Consider the following 16,668-nt stretch of genomic DNA (forward strand, 5'->3'; position numbering starts at 1 on the left):
TTAGGACATTGCAGTACCTTGACAGACCGGGGCTGGCGCAGTCCACTGTCCCAAGTCAGCACATCGAACTGTGTCAGCTCCCCTCAGCCTGAAACCCTCTGCACAACGAAAGCTACAGCTGGTGTTGTACTGAAATCCTCTTGAAGATGGGGAGCAGTCCATGCTTCCATGGGCAGGACTCTCTGGTGGCTCACATGCAATGGCTAAGTGGAAAAAGTGATCATTAGAAACCAGGTAATGGAAGGGCTCAGTTCCTTCTCAGAAGAGCTCTTGAGAGATGCTACATCTTTCTGACCCACATTGTCAGTCTATTCAGAACCCCAAATCCTCCCTTTCCCAGAAGGGGATATGCCTGGAACACCTTGCCATGCCCTTCTTCACCTGGACCACTGACCTGCCCTTCAAGTTTCAGTTTAGACTTCACTTTCCTTAAGAAGCCTTCCCTGCCCACCTCAGCTCAGGGTACAAGCTCTTCCAACGTGCTCCCACAGCCCCCATTCTTGAGCTGTTCATACACCATCGTGATTCTGCCCCTTAGATCACACCCTCCTTGAGTTCTCCTAGTGGTATCCAGGAGCCTGGCAGTGGCTGAGATATCGAAGTTGCTCTTTAAATATTTATTGGCAATATTTGTAAATTGGATCTGGACAGAGTAGAAATTGAACAGGCTGGACTTTTAAGGAGAAAGCTGGCAGAATGCAGCTATTGTTGACACTCTACTACCTAGCCCTATAAAACGGTCCCCAACAAACCACATCTCTGAAACACAGGATGTCATCCTAATCAGACTTCTATTGCTAAGAGAGTACAGCCCAAGGTCAGTTCCTGAGCACAATTAAGTGACCTCAACTCTGGTAAAGACTGGTTTCCTCATGCTCTTCCTTGATAAAGCATTTCATCTCCAGGCTATTCCTGGGCGGCGGCGGCGGGGAGGGGGATGTTTCAAAATATAAAGTCTACCCTTACACTGTGACCTTAGACCTCTGGTTTTTATAGGATCAGGGCATTTAAGAACCAAAGATTCTCTAGGGTTTCTCTCTTACTTTGTAGATGAGAAGTGGAAGGTTCAGAAATGTTAAGTGACAACCCTAAGGTCAGATATCTAGACAGTAGTAGAGCTGGGCTCATAATCCAGGACTCCCGGAATTCACTAATTTAACATGGAATTTCCCACTATCCTATTCCCCCTTTCTGCTTTGCAACATGAAGGTGTGAGGCAATTGCACAGAATTCAGTTTTGCAGGATTATGTAACTGCCTAGGATTGTATCACAGCCTCTTTTTCAATGCAGTGTTCCTTTGCTTCTCTGTCAAAGGCTACCTCCAAGGCCCTCAATGAGCAATCTCTCTCTTTGTCCTAATAGCCGCTGTTCTGACTCTCTCTCAGGTATAGGATGTTGTCCCATGGCTTCTATATGCCAGTGAGGCAGGGAGGGAGAAAAGAGGCAGAAACAAAGGAGGATCAACTCCTCAGCTCTCGCTAGATACTTTATACATGCTACTTTGTTGTATACTTTTCATATACTTCATCCTCAGGAAAGCTCCCTGCGACTCGTAGCTCATTTCACAAAGGAGAAAAATCTTGCCTCCTGGAGGCTGAACAACCCGTTTCAGTGTCAGAGCCCGGAGGAGGTCATCCTGATATTAAGAGCCCTTTATCTTTCTACTGTGCCATGACTCCTTCCCAGATGGACTGAGGACTGCTAAAAAAATATCCCACCCTTACAGGCTGGCAAGAGTGTGGTCCCCTGACCAGGGTGAATGGAGTGGAGTGTGTCCTAGCTCCTCACTCCATACCCAGCTTCACACTCAAATTTGCAGCTGGAGCCACATGCAGAGGCAGTGAGGGCATGAACACAGTCCACGGTTCCTTTGCTAAGGGCTGACACTGCACAGCTGGAGAGAACCGAGGACAGAAAGAAAGGTACTGAGGAAGGAAAAAACTGTGCCCACAGCTGGAGAGCAATGGTGGAACAGCCTCTGGAAATCCAGGTGGAGCGAGAAATCTCTAAGGGTACGGGACCTGAGCAATATTCACCCAGACTTAAGAGTACCAGTCCCCAGGGTGACCTGAACCTCTTTTTTAAAAACTCCCTCAAGCTTTTTCTAATGTCCTCTATTCCCTTTACTGCTACCATCCTGGAAGGTCTTCGAGTGTCTAGATGCCACCTTTTCCCTCTTCTGTGAAATTTATGAATGAAGTCCTTCTGAAACTGCTTGAGGGCAGTGAGTTTTCGGGAAAGGAGGACTTTTAAATTTTGTTTAAAATCAGTAGTAAAATCAGCCTGTTGTTTATCTAGAGCATGCCACTCTTCCTACCTTAGATGTACCCAGTCCAGCTGAGTGGTAGATAAAAGGAGAATCAACTTAGGGCGATTCAGGTGTTTCTCCATAAGCTGGTTAGTTTCATCTGTACTCTCAGCAAGAACCGGGTGCAGGGGACAGTCTACACCTGCAGCTGCCTGCAACTCACCTTTACACACTGGAGCTGGGGCTGTCCACATCCCTGAGGCTGTGCACTGCACCACCTCTGGCCCAGCTAATGCAAATCCCTCTTCACAACTGAAGCTGCAGCTGGACTGGTACTGGAATGCTTCTTCAGGGTGGAGGCAGGTCATGCTTCCTTGCTCAGGAGTCTTCAGGGGTGGACACTGGACAGCTAAAAACAACCACAGAGCAATGGTGTGAGACCTCGGGTTATGTCCAGCACCTTGGAAGCCTTAGGATGCTGCAACAGCAGACAAGGTGATGAACTTGGCTGGTTAAATAGTACTTCTAGTGATTGGAATGATCCAAACACCCTTATTTTTCATTTACTTTTTAAAGAAGCAAGGTAAAATAATCAGATAGGTGATATCCAGCCCTAAATCATTATTCTACTCTGTTCCCTTTGCAATTAACAAAGGGAGAGGAATCCCTTTGTAATACTTTTGCCTGAGAATCAAGAATTAAATTGACTACCTCATTCCACAGATACAAGATACCATGAAAATCAAACTTAGCCTTACTCTGTTTGATGGGTAATCGTAATAACCACAATTTCCCGTCTAATGTAGATCCTCATTATTTCCTCTTTTTTAATGGAAGAAGATTATTCTTCCCTCTGAAATTCTAGTTATCAGTAAGGATTGAGTCTACAGACCTACACACTGTGGGGGCTTATTCGTCCAGATTCCAGAAGCCAAACATTCCAGCTCGCGAGGTCCCTTCAATGTGTAGCCTTCAGCACAGTGGAAACTGCACTGTGAGTTGAAAGAGAAGTTTCCCAGAGGGTGACTGCAGTTCTTGAGTACGTGTTGAGGGAGTTCAAGTTCTCCACACTCTTTGACTGTGGGGACAAAATATTGATTTCTTTCTTAGCTGATTCAAAGGCAATGGTCAGGTTTGCTGAAAGCTGGAACTGTTTGTATGATCCTCTGAACTGTATCTCACTAGGCTTCTCACCCAACCTGTCATCTTTACTTGGTTCCTTTGTATTGGCTGCATTTGGAGAAATAATTATTCTTCCACTGTTTTTTTTTTTTCTTCAAACAAGCAAAAGTAGCCTTTTACCTTTTGAGATTTTACAAGCAAACACTCAAAGAATAAAGTCTTTTAACGCAGAGTGTGTCTCAAACAGTTTGAATGAGGCAGACTGACAGAGGGCATGGAGAGGGGCTAGGACTAGCCTTGACTCACTGGAGAGTCTCCAACGTGATTCAGTCCGCTGCATCACCTCTAACACAAGACCGGACCACAATAACATTGACAAAATAGTGCCCTCACCGTATTCACATTCTGGTCCATAGAATCCAGGGTAGCAGGAGCAGGTGTAGTTCCCGATGGTCTCAATGCACTCTCCTTGCTTGCTGCAAGATGTGTCCTGGCAGGAGGCTGCAAGTATACAGTAGGGTCAGAATCCTGGGCAATCCCAAGAGATGTAAAGAAAAGCTGGATTCTTGCTCCAAGCCGCAAACTTAGCCCCACTTGGGTAAGATTGAGCTGGCTAGACAGAAGAAAACCCCAGCATCCTCTGCAGAGCCAGCCTGTTCTCTGTGAAGGGCATTGCAGGAGCCTGCTGGAGCACTGAGCACTTTCCACTTTCCACTGCATTTAGTGTTGCCTAAGGAGGGATGGCCTCCTATGGACCCAGAGGGACAAATGCAGCCACCAACAGATGTTAAGACGGAGAAACTCCTCTTTGTGGCACAAATATGTTGTGGCTTTTTTAACCAAGACCATTCAGAGTTGTATTATTACAGAAGCTTCTATGACAGATATTACAGCATGGAGGTTAGGAACCCGATGTGGGTAAGGAGGTCACACATAGATGATCAGAATCCACTCTGTTCCCCACTATTATATGACCTCAGGCAAGTTACTTCTTTGAGCCCAACCTGCTTAATGTTAGGGCCAAAGCCCTTCCACATTTTGTTTGTTTCAAATCTACCCTCAGCACCACATGGTGGAGATACAGTGGAGCTAAATAAGATGCTTAAGAGTTAATCATGATCAAGGACAAACAGCCTTATGGGTAGATGTGTCTCAGGTTTAAATATGACAGGGTTCGATGGTGCAGAGCATGACTGACCCCTCAGTCCCTTCTCTGTGACACTTAGGTGACAGAACAGAGAAGGGCCAGGCTTTCTTTCCTGCAAGTAGGCACTATGCCCTTGGTGGCAGGTTAGTACTGGAATGGATACTGTGAAAGCACAGAGAATGGTTTTATTGTTGAGGTCATAGTTGAGGGCTAGGTCTGTGGCCAAGCTGTTTTCTGGTGCTGTTTCCTGAGCCTGGCCACACACTGGTCCACACTGGGGCCATCACAGGAAGAAATTTGTATGTCATGTAGATGGTAGTGCTAGGTCATCTCTGTGTTCTCTCTCAGCTCTGAGATGCTGTAAATCTATAAGCCATGCAAGGTTCTACAGCAGAAAGTTCCCATGGGTTTGGTGAAGCTGCGCTGGGGCCCTGGGAAGGGTTCCAAGTAAAGAGAAGATGCAGGAGGCAGCAGTAGCTCCTAGATAGAGGTTTGGTCCACGTCTTCCATCCTATTCACCTTGACCCACCAATGCCTTACAGTAGCAGTATCTGCCTGCCCTATGCTCTTGGACCACGGCTGTAGCTTCCTCAGGATCTCAGAACTCTAGGAATGCAAAGACAGACAATGTTTTGCATTGCAACTAACATTAAATGGACTAACGATGCATGAACTAATCACAATTACTGATATTCCGTAGGCATTACAGCTGTGTCTCCTAGAGGCAAGGCCAAGTTCCCTCTCAGCTTATACTGTCTCTTATACTAGGGCACCGTGGTGCAAAAAAGCTCTGGGCATAAATTTTAGGAGACTACAGCTTCCCGAGCTTCTATTTCATCAGTTATAAATTAGAAGGGTGAACCAGATGATATTAAAATTTCCTTCTGGTTTCAAAAGTCCAGTTTTCTCTAATCCTGATCTTCTGTCCTTCAAGGTGCTCAATAACGCTGCTCAATTGACAGTTTACTCTTGGTTTCAGGTCCCTGACTTTCGCGACTCAGGGGGCTATCTTAAGGACCGGGAAAGGCATTTTTGGAAGCAGGCAGATTTCAGAGAAGAGAAGTCCCTACCTGTGTAGCACAGCGCCCGCTTTCTCTTCCAGCAGGGCTCGTCATTCCACTTGCCCGGGGCTGACACACTCTTGATGTAGATCTCCACACAGTCCTCATTGTTCTTGTTGTTGGGCTCATTGTCAGCCCAGTTCTCAGCCTCCTCGGTGAGCGTCTTTTTGGTTCCCACCCAGGTCCACTTATTGTTTATCTTTCGGATTCCAATCCAGTAGTAAGAGCTGTAGTAAGGTATGGCGTCGTTGAGGTAAGCAATCTCATTTTTGTTCTGGATGGCCACTAAATCCGTGTAGAACGTCTGGCAGTAGGCCCGGGAGTAATCCCACGAATATGGTTTGATGCTGTAGTTGTAGGTCCATGCTGCCACTCCTTTCTGGTTCACTAGTTCTAAGCAGAGGAGAGAGAGGGCCAGGTTAGCGTCTCCGGGGAGAAGGAGGCTGTGGGTATAAGTCTATTTCGATGTACTTATGATGAGTTTGACTGGAAGACAATTACTGAGAACAGACTGTTTTATGTCTAATCTACTTGTTTTAAGGAAAAAGAGTGGTTTCCATCTTTCACTTAAAAGTCTACGTGACGTCAGTATAAGAAAATGTCCCCTTCTGAGGATCCCTGGTGTTAAAGACTTGGAATCGTAAGATCCCAGAGTTGGAAGGGACTTCAGAGATGGTCTAATCTTCTCCTTCTGTAACTGGAGGAGATCTATGAATAATGTGCCCAAGCCCACATTAAATGACGTGTAAAATGTCTTGATGGCTGCCTCGTATCTACAGATACTACCTCTTCACATGGAAAATAAAATGCCTTATGACCTGGAGCCTACCTGCTGACACAGCCTCATTACCCACCATGTTTACTTCTTTATCAAAACAGAACTCCCACTTCCATGCCTTTGCACGTGCTATTCCTGCAATTCTGCCTGCCCATCCCAGTTCCACCTGGTAAACTTCGTCCCCCTCCTTCTTATAACTTCCCCAGGTGGGCTCAGTGTTCCTGCTTCCAGGCTCCCACCGCACCCCGTGTCTGCCTCCACCTCCCCTACTGCCATGTATTGTGACATCCATTCATATGATGTGGGCCACACCTGCTAGACTGTGCATCCTGGTGGGGGTCTCTTTTTACCTGCTAGACTGTGCATCCTGGTGGGGGTCTCTTTTTACCACCAGATACTTTACACCAAGCATAGAGCTTAGCACTTAACAGGCATTCAGTGAACACTTGTGAAACACCTCAGGTCTGATTGGGAGGCTAATCAGATCTCCTGGTTTGCTGTCCGACATTCTTTCCACTGCTCTTGGCTGTTCCTCTTTGATAAATTACTTCCTTCATCTCTGCTTACTCACTTGTTAAAATTGGGCTTAACACAGGCCTTTAAAAAAAATAGTTGTGATATATACCAAATGAAATAAAGAATGTGCCCTTCCAGAGGATCAAGTAAACTAGGATGCAAGGTATTGTTACTGTAGCCGGTGGGCGCTCGCCCCCAGCCCACAGAGAGGTGTACAGTGTAAGCCATCAGACCTGGAAATGGCTCTTTCCTGTTTATAAAGTCTTGCTCCTATTCACCCCTCTCCTCTGCTACCCGCACAAGGGTAGGTTGTTTTTATTTCTCCTCGTGGGCACTTCGATGGCATTATTTTGCTGTTAAGACTTTTTCTGATCCCCCTGGGCCTGCGTTTCTGTTGGTGTGAACTTCAGGCAGTTTTGCCTTTGGAGTCCCCTTCGTCCTTCATTTTACAACTGTATTGCAATAAAAATGAACATATTAACAGTATAGACTAAACCATGTTTTTTGACCAAGCAGAAAATGATTTTTAAAGAAATTAAACATTTTTTTGTGGGTCCCTCAGAGTAAGGTGGGCCTGTGCCCAAGGAGCCTAAAGGATAAGATGGGTCTGGACAGATCTGTTTCTGTTCCTCATGAAGCCTTTTCTACCAATATCATGGTTTTGGACGCATTTTCCCTCCAGGAATCTGGGCTTGGACAGTTTTCCTGTGCCTCACAACTGGCTAACGTCCTTAACATCTCCCACTTGGAGAAGTTACCCTAATCACTGAGGGCCAGGTGAAGGGTTCACATAAAGTTTACCAGTGATGAGGACACTGAAGCAAAGGAATTGGACAGTTCTGAAGACCACTCTCTGAAATCTCCAGTTCCAGATGGCTCTTAGGCAGCTGGCCTGAAATAAGAAAAGAAAACTTTTTTTTTAGTATCTCTGTGCAAACAATGTGGCCAAAAAAATTGAGTTAGTAATCATTATATTGAGTTATAATCCTGCCTGTTTCTGTTATGGGATGGCTGAAGCCCTCTGCTCCCTTTTTGAATTCTCACTGATCTGTTGGTCCTGCCCTAGTTGGACACTGCACCAAGGCTGAGGACAGAATTCATTTCTTCACTTGTTCAACAAACATTTTATTATTTATTTATTTGGGGGGAGGGAAGTAATTCAGTTTATTTAATTTTTTAATGGAGATACTGGGGATTGAACCCAGGACCTCATGCATGCTAAGCACACACTCTACCACTGAGCCATACCCACCCCCCTCAGCAAAAATTTATTGAGTAACTGCTTTGTGCCACTCGTATTTTTATTCTATGACATATTTGGTAATATACACGTAAAAAACGCCACTGTCATTATTTTTATGCAGTAATCTCCCTGTAACAGCTGGTATGCCATACCCAGGAAAACTAGGAGGTCACGTGAAAACTCCCTGATCCACACAGTTGTCTGACCTACACTTTGATGCACAGAACATCAGCTAATTGTGCTGAGCTATGCCGTCTATTCTGTATTATTGCTCTATGTTTTCTCTTCTTGCTTTACCACTTTCCCATGTATCTATAATACTATTCAGTGCTTAATATATGTGTATGTTCATTTACATGTAATATTCATTCATATATGTATAGTAAACTTATTCCCCTTAGATCTATAGCAAGTATGATTTCTCATGAGCTCCCTTCTGCTGGGATTACATCAAATCTGTTAACATTTTTCAAGTAGTTTTAGACAAGTAAGTTCTCAAAATGCTCATCCAACTCCCTCATGTTACATATGAAAATACTGAAGTTTGGAGAGTCTTAAAATACATATTCCAAAGGACAGAAGCAGAGTCTGACTTTGAAACAAAAGCTTTTTTCCACTTTACTGTTTTGCCTTCATAATCCTCGGCTTCCAAATCCGTCCTGCGCTGTTGTTGTAGATGATAGATTATGTGACACACCCAAGCTTAGCTGACCCATCTGTGTCCCTCCAGAGCCACCAGCATAACCACCAACATTAAAATAGTGCGTTTGCTTTATAACTGAAGCTTTATTACTCTTCCAGCCAAACTGCTACCCCAATCCCCTCCTATATAGAAATTCTCAATTGCCAGAGACCAGGCTCCAGTGATGGATGATGTAGGGTAGATGGGGTGGTGATGGTGATGGTGGTTGTGATGGTGTATGTGTGCACAGTGCACATGCCCTATTGACTACAGCTTGACCAGATAGTGAAGTGGAGATAACTCAAATCAGTGCATGACTCCTAGACAGTGGGGTTATCTTTGTGCAAGAAGCCTGGCACTTTTTCATCCGAGAGTTTCTGAATATTGGCTTGGATAAGTAAATGTATTTTGTGTTCTTATGAATTAGGACACTAATCAACTGGCCTCCGCAGGACCTATGGTCAGACACTGAGACTATCATGTCATGATTGATGGTGCTGTTGATTTGCACAGGAAATGTAGTGATAATCTCTTAGTGGGAACTTAATTCAGCTGAATCCTCTCTGGATTGTATTGTGTCACCAGCTATTATTAGCACCACATTTCTATTCAATACCCCAAAAGTACCATACCAGGTTCTATAGCAGAAATCTTTAAATCAGGATAAGCCTGGCTTCCCAAGGGGTAAACAAGCAAGGAGAATTTAAGTAAATCTGTGTTCAGATTCCCAACTTCACCATGTACACTTTCCTAAAGCCAGTCTGCTTAAGAATATATCTTCTCTCATTTTACAAAAAAAATCACACCTTTTACTAAATCTGACTCTTATTTGTTATGGGGTCTTGCCCCTTTATGTAATAAACATTGGTGTGCCAAACATAGACCGTCCAAAATATTGGTTTAGATCTTGAGAACTTGAATGCTCCAATGGTATTGTGACAAATCCTTTCAAGCCCAGTGGTTTCTGTTTCTCTTCTTTCATCAACTTTGATGGAGACCCAGTTAAGCTGTCAGATGCTAGACCATTGCCTAAATGTTGATAATAAATCATTCTGTACTTTAGGGCATGTAACTTGAAAGGAGTTCAAAGAATTGAGAGATAATGCTCTAATAAGCTTCCATTCCAATTTATTTATTCATATGAATAAAGTTCCTCAGTGTTTAAATCCTCCAAAATGAAATTCAGGGATAGAATTGATGTTGAACTTGCTTGATTGTATCAATACATAATACTCATACAAGTTACATGAGTAGGAAAAAAGCCCTTCCTCTTATATAGAGCTGCATCTTAAGTAGCATTTTAAATATGAAAGTTTAAGTTTCTTATCAAAATTGTTTGTAGTATGTTTAGACTATTTTATTTAATTGTGTATTAAAAGTAATTTTTATGTTAACTAAATCAATAATGAAAAATTATAACACATAGAGATTTATGGTTTCAGAAAATTGAATCTTACATTCCAGCCTATTATGTTTTTATTTTTGTAAAGAAGTGTGATATAGTTACCAAGAAAAGACTTTAAGCTTAAAAATATTGGGCTAAAATTCTGTAGAGGAAGTGAAATAGAAATATGTATTAAAGAAGAGAAAGTAAAACTTCCTATTTTTAAGGGACTAGTTTGTTTTTTTTTAAGTGATAAGGGTTAGCTTGTTGATTGGATCACTATGTTATTTAATTCCATTGAATAAACTTTAGGAAATATTGTAACATTGATTTATCGCAAAAGACCAATTTTTACAATGGACTGGAAAATCCCATCTTTTGTTACTCTAAAAACTTTTTAGCTCTCCACTTAGAGGTTATGTAATTTTCCAGAATATTTTTTCAGGTACAGAAGCAAAAAAATCGGGGCTGAGGAGCACAATAATCTACCCTTCATATACGGGACCCCAGTATTTGCCTTCAAACCTGGGCTGGGTTTCTTCTCAGATCAACTGGGAGAGGATCGCAGTGTTTTTAAGCTAGTGGTGTTCTCCCTGTGCCCTTAGAAATGGCTTTTGTGTGGCACAGAGTATTCCTAGGGGTTTCTCTGGCTGTAGGGCCAGCTCAAGGAAGTGTGTTGGGACCGTGAAGAGGTGAGACTCCGAATCCCCTATCCCCATCCCCAACTCCACCCACCCACGTCCCAACAGGCCTATTTTATGTTTTAACTTGCTTGTTTGTGTAAACTTTTAAAATAACTATTTTATTTTATTTTTTGGTGGGGGGAGGTAATTTAGCTTATTTGTGTATTCTTAGAGGAGGTGCTGGGGATTGAACCCAGGACCCTGTGCATGCTAAGCATGCACTCTGCCTCTTGAGCTACACCCTTCTCCCCCACGTGTAAACTTTTAAATATGGTTTGGGTGAAACAAAATTGAGAAAGAGAGACAAGGGGGGTTGTGGAGAGAAAGAGAGAAGGCAAACTGTTTTTTAAACAGTTTAAAGTGTTAGAGGACGTATAGGTGCTTCTGATCAAGGTACAACATCTAATTAAAGGAAAATGCTAAGTCACTGTGTGTCCCTGCTTAAATCTGACCGTACTTAACTGTTTTTTTAGAATCACCAAATACCGAGAATCACCTCTCCTAGAATATTTGCGAGCTGTAGGATTACTACCAAATCAATGGAGCATTTCCCTAGCATTCTTCAGCAGGTCTTTTGGACCGTGAATGCTCAGAATTACTCTCCATCACTGAGACTTAGTGAGTTCATCTGAGTTGCCAAACTTGCTCACCAGAATGTATGTCGGATTAACACAGTGATTCTTACTCTCATAGGACTCATGAACTTCTCTGAAAGTCTGATAAAAGCCATAGTCAGGATTCTTCAAAAAATGCACACTTGAAAATGCGTAGACAATTTCCATGTTTAATGGACCCCAAAAGTTCAAATCCCTGTGTTAACTGTAACATGTTGACAACTGACAAGGGTTTTGTGTGTGGATGTGGAAGACGGATGATGCTTCAAAATCTTCCTCCGAGTAATCGTTTTCCTTGGAAACTTCCTTGAGGTGGGCAAGCTTTGTCACGTCTGCTCTTGATCTCAGTGTCGTCCTAAGGACAGGACAGTGCTGGATCTAGGATGCTGAAGAGTTAAGGACTCTGTCCTTGTGTTTGTTACTAAGCAAGTTAAATGCTGACCCAAGAGGAAATGCCTCTTTAGGAGAAGCAGCCCCGTGCTCTGCTAATCTTTAATGTTCTCTGGCAGCTGGCTTCAAACTGAAAGTCACTGGGAAGAAGTCTGAGACCAGGTCTTTAGAATAACATCCTGCACCTCTATAAACCTTCATTAAGGCTGCTTTGCACCGTGGTTATCTTTCATTTTACTTTCCAAGAAACTAACAGTGATTGTAGGATGAAGAGAAGGGTAGAGAGAAAGTAGGAGAAGTAAGTGTTTCTCCCTCCACGTTACTTTGCATAGAAAGAGATAGTAGATGCCAGTAGGGATCCTCTGGCTGCCAGCATCCTAGGTGGCTTACAAAGCTGGCAGGAATAGGACCACAGAAAGGAGATTCTGTTCTCCTAGGTATGTTGTAGACCACAGCTTTGCACATTTAGAGTCAGAACCTACAATGTGCCTCCCTAGACCGTCTGTCTTCTGCTTAGCCCTGTCTGAGTTCTCTCCTTCCTCTCCAGTTCAGTTTTCTTAATTTGCTTGCCCCTATTTCCTCTCCAGCCACTGTTCCTTAGTTAACCCTGCCCCTACCACAATTCTAAAGTGCATTTATAACAAAACATCTTGTACTTTCCAGAATGCTCTGTATCTTCCCTATGTTCTTCTTATGCCCAGAGCACCTCTCCTTCTATGGGTGCCTAGCTCATGAGTCCAAAAATCTCCTCCTCCTCAGAGCCTTCCCTATAACCAGTCCCTTCTCCCCCACTCCAAGAGAGGTGCACCCTTGTTATCACCTGCATTCTTTCCCACTACTTATTTGCATAACTATTGATTTATTAAGTGCCTACCATGTGTCAGACACTGTTCTAGGTATTGGCATTAAAATGATAAAAGCAGACACAATTCCTGTCCTCATGAGATGTTCATTCTATGGAAAACAGACAATGAAACAAACACCAATAAATACACAACAGTACTGAACAAGTAAATATCAAAAAATAGAAGACAGTGATAAGTGCTAGGCAGAGAATTAAAGCCGGGTGATGTGATAGAGTGACATAAGACATTCCATAGATAAACATGTCCATCAGAGGAGACCCCTCTAAGGAGGTGACATTCAAGCTGAGAGCAGATGACCAGAGGAAACTAGCCAGTAAGAAGCAGGAGCAAGGGGGAAGGGTATAGCTCAGCGGGAGAGCGCGTGCTTAGCATGCACAAGGTCCTGGGTTCAATCCTCAGTACCTCCATTAAAGATAAATAGCTAAATAAAAATTAAAAAAGAAAAAAGAAGCAGGAGGATGAGCATTAAAGACAGAAGGAAACACTAATGTGAAGGCTTTAAGGTGGAGGAAAGTGTGGAGTGTTCAAAGAACACGAAGATATCAGTGTGGCTGGAAAGGAATGAGCGAGGGGAAGAAGAGTGTGAGTAAAGCTGGTGACAGACCACTCTGGGCTTTGGGAACCAAAATAAGGAGGTGAGACTGTCATAAGTGCAATAAGAAGTGGGGCAGCAAGAGGACTTTAAGAGAGGTAGTGATGTGGTCTGACTAATGCTGAAAAGTGGGAGGTCCTAGAGGTTAACTGAAAAGGAGGTAGGTTGGGGCCAGATGGTGTGAGTCTGAAATGGTAGTTGCAGAAGGGATCCAACTGCCATGATTCTGAACAGAGAAGGGTCCTGAACAGATGCATCTAACAATGGTATTTTTTTTTAATTTGAGATAATATTATCATCGGTAGTCTTTCAAATTAAAAAAGCAGCAAGTTTACAAGTGGTTCTAAATTAATTATCTCGAGCATTTATTTAGATACACTTCTAGCACACTACGAGTTACATGCTGGGCCACTGAATAAATATTTGCAAATATTGGGTATTATAGTATCTACAAAATCAGTTTCCTTTGGCTTAGAAATTTCTTTTGGGGAAAAAAAGAAAGTTAAAGAGGGCCAGTGGGAATGCAAAAGGGAGAGGTAGATGAGGGAGGCATTAAGGAGGCAGAACGATACAACTTGTTGTTGGCAGAGTCAAGATTTTCAAGACAATACAATTGACATCATATTATTTCCCTTATGTTGCAGGGTAGTGGTGGTGGTGGTATAGCACAGAGATTAGTAGCCCCAGCCTAAAGGTAGAAAATGAAACAGTGAAAAAAGGGGTCTCTAAGCCGAACAGCAAATTAGAAATAAAGACAAGAGTGAACCCAAAACATCAACACTTAAGAATTAAAGCATACATATATTTAAATTAGACTACTGATCACCATTATTTAGGGTGAAATATCATTAAAAATAAAGTAGCATGCTTAAAAAAATTTTTTAAGTCTTTTGGACCATGACTGAGGTATATCTCTACAAATATAAAGGATTTGTTTGGTATTTGACTTCACAATATTTCTGTTTTGCTTTTCAATCAGAGAAGTGAGACCCTTAGAAGACAATGTAACGAATGTCATTCATGAAACCACCATGTGCCTACTCTTTGGGGTCAAGTCCAGGCTCTTTTCCCAGTACCACCTGTTATGTAATGAGTCACTTTGATTTATGAGGATTTGATCGATAACCTTCCACTTACAAAATTCTCAAGCCCAGGAGAGTGAGAACCATTTAATTACATTTTGAAAAACAGGTAATGGAAGGAAGAGTAAGAACTGGAACCAATAGACCTAAGCTGGTTAAAAGGTGTGAATGGAATTGACACCGTACCTGCCCCCTTGCCCACTCAGCCCCTGACTAACATCATCATAATTTAACTGTAAGTCCTCCATCTTGAGCTCCCCCTCTGAGATCCATTTGATTGAAAACACCCCACTAGATAAACCTTAATATCTTTCCTCAGGCCCTAGAGGCTAATTGAGTCCACTCTGAACTTGAAGTCGAGTTTACATACAGAGTTTGAGGTTCCTGAATTCCAAGAGCCACGTGTGTTCAGGAGCAAAGGAAAGGACCTTGTCTTTGGAATACTGAAAAAGAATTCCAGAGCTGGACTTCTTAGTACTTCATTGCAGTGTTCCAGCCTAGTTTCAGGATGCCATTGGAGAAACTGCTGAGCATAAAGCAGAAGAGGCCATAGGGTGAGGTTCTTAACCAGGGACCCATGTGGAGGTCTGGGAACCCCCTGCGGTTGTCCGTAAAGCTCAGTGTTTATGTGGATGTCTGCATTTTCATTTGGAAAGAGGAGTTGTGCCTTTCATCAGAATCTCAAACAAGTCTATGATTCAATATGTGAACATCCCTCTGAAATAGAAGAAGATCCCAAAGAGAATAGAAGGAAGAAAGAAATAACTGCTCACTCATTTAAGTTGACCAATTCAGGAGAAGGATGATATGTAAGAGATAACAAAAGTAATCCCATTCTTATGACATTAGAGTTCAAACTCAGGACAGACTCAAACTCCTTCCTCTTCTCTTCATCATCCTTTTATCCCTATCCTCCCCAACACAAAAGTATTCTCATTACAAGTATTTGAAAAGTGTCCTATAGTAAAGCAAAGAGATGGAGTTAACCAGGTATAAGGGCTACTTTTCTTCTGGTAGCCCACAGAAAGGGGCTCAAAAACAGGGACAGTGTCTAGCCATAGAGGGCAGGATTTTGGACCCTGGGACTGTTTGAGACACTCCTGGTAAAACCATGTTTGTCTTACCTAGGATAATGGTCAGGAGTTCAGGAATGCCCAGAAATTATACCACAATAAAGTTGCTTTTTTAAGAAGTTACATTATTGCAGAGTTTGAATCTCACAGATACTCAGTTGTAACTAACATTTGCATGTAAGTGACATTTGATTTTTTTTTCCCCTAAAATATCCTACCCAAATTAAATTTCTTACAATTGGGAAAAATTCCTTTTTCTCTGGATCTTCCCGAGATCCCAAATTCCACTCAACCCCAAGAAGTTTCTCTTTCCCGTAACAATAACAGGTAGCATTTACTAATCAGTAACTATGTGCTAGGCTCAAAATGCTTTTCGATGTAAACATATTTAATCCTCACAATGACACTATAAAATAGAGTACTATCATCCTATCCATTTTACAGATGAGGACACTGAGTCACTAAAAGGATTGAGAGTTAGGGCAGAAATGGGAACCATGTGAGTATTCCACATGGGTCCCAGTAGGCTGCTGGGGCTCAGAGAAAGAAATAGAAGGGCTGGAGATGAGAAACCATTCAACTGTCGTCAAGGCCCAGGACACTGGCTCAGCCTCACATTCAACTCAGACAGATGAGCAATCCTGGAGAAGGGGTTAAGAGTTTACCAAGATCTGCTCCAAGAGAGTCTCTGAAAGCCCTAGAAGGAAAAACAGCAGGTGTGGAGCCGGAGGGAGGGAGTTCAGATCCAGACAACATCCAGTCTAACAGCACACCTCAGGTAAAGCCCCCAGCCTCTGGAAGGCACAGTGGCCTCATTTGGAACATGAAAATAGCAACCTAAACTCACAGGGATGCTGAGAAGGTCAGAGTGGACAGCAGGTTTTGAAATGCTTACAAACTCGGAAAGGCTATTCAACATAAAGCCCCATGACTGTTGCTGTTCCTCATTTTCGGAACCTTTACCTGCCTGACTCAGCCCCAAACCACTTCAGCCCAGCCACTTCCCATAGCAAAGAGAAATGAACTCACCATCTCTTCTGCAACTCGGCTGGCTTTCTGCTTTCTGTCCAAGAGAGACTTCTTACAGTCTTATTGCCTCTCCTCAGCTGTCACGCTGTTTAGAAAAGCAACTTCCTATTCACTTTCCTGAAAGTCACCACATCACTTCCCATGAAGTTAGAATAAT

The 16,668-nt window shown here is 42.8% G+C and overlaps 1 protein-coding gene across 2 annotated transcripts in view; it reads right to left on the reverse strand.

The window, feature by feature from the left end:
* SELP (selectin P) overlaps nucleotides 1-16,668 on the reverse strand; it is a 36,732-nt gene extending 20,064 nt beyond the window's left edge. Inside the window, exons 1-7 of one of the 2 annotated variants that reach the window (XM_045515873.2) lie at nucleotides 16,512-16,668; nucleotides 7,675-7,765; nucleotides 5,589-5,972; nucleotides 3,765-3,872; nucleotides 3,142-3,327; nucleotides 2,473-2,658; nucleotides 18-203 (exon numbers count right to left, since the gene is read on the reverse strand). In XM_045515873.2, coding sequence (XP_045371829.2) covers nucleotides 18-203; nucleotides 2,473-2,658; nucleotides 3,142-3,327; nucleotides 3,765-3,872; nucleotides 5,589-5,972; nucleotides 7,675-7,765; nucleotides 16,512-16,514 — 1,144 coding nt within the window. In that variant the 5' untranslated portion in view covers nucleotides 16,515-16,668. The remainder of the gene's footprint in view (nucleotides 1-17; nucleotides 204-2,472; nucleotides 2,659-3,141; nucleotides 3,328-3,764; nucleotides 3,873-5,588; nucleotides 5,973-7,674; nucleotides 7,766-16,511) is intronic. The other variant, XM_010953840.3, reaches the window with a different exon arrangement.

Source organism: Camelus bactrianus, chromosome 21 (genome assembly GCF_048773025.1).
Source record: "Camelus bactrianus isolate YW-2024 breed Bactrian camel chromosome 21, ASM4877302v1, whole genome shotgun sequence".
Classification (NCBI taxonomy): Eukaryota; Metazoa; Chordata; class Mammalia; order Artiodactyla; family Camelidae; genus Camelus; species Camelus bactrianus.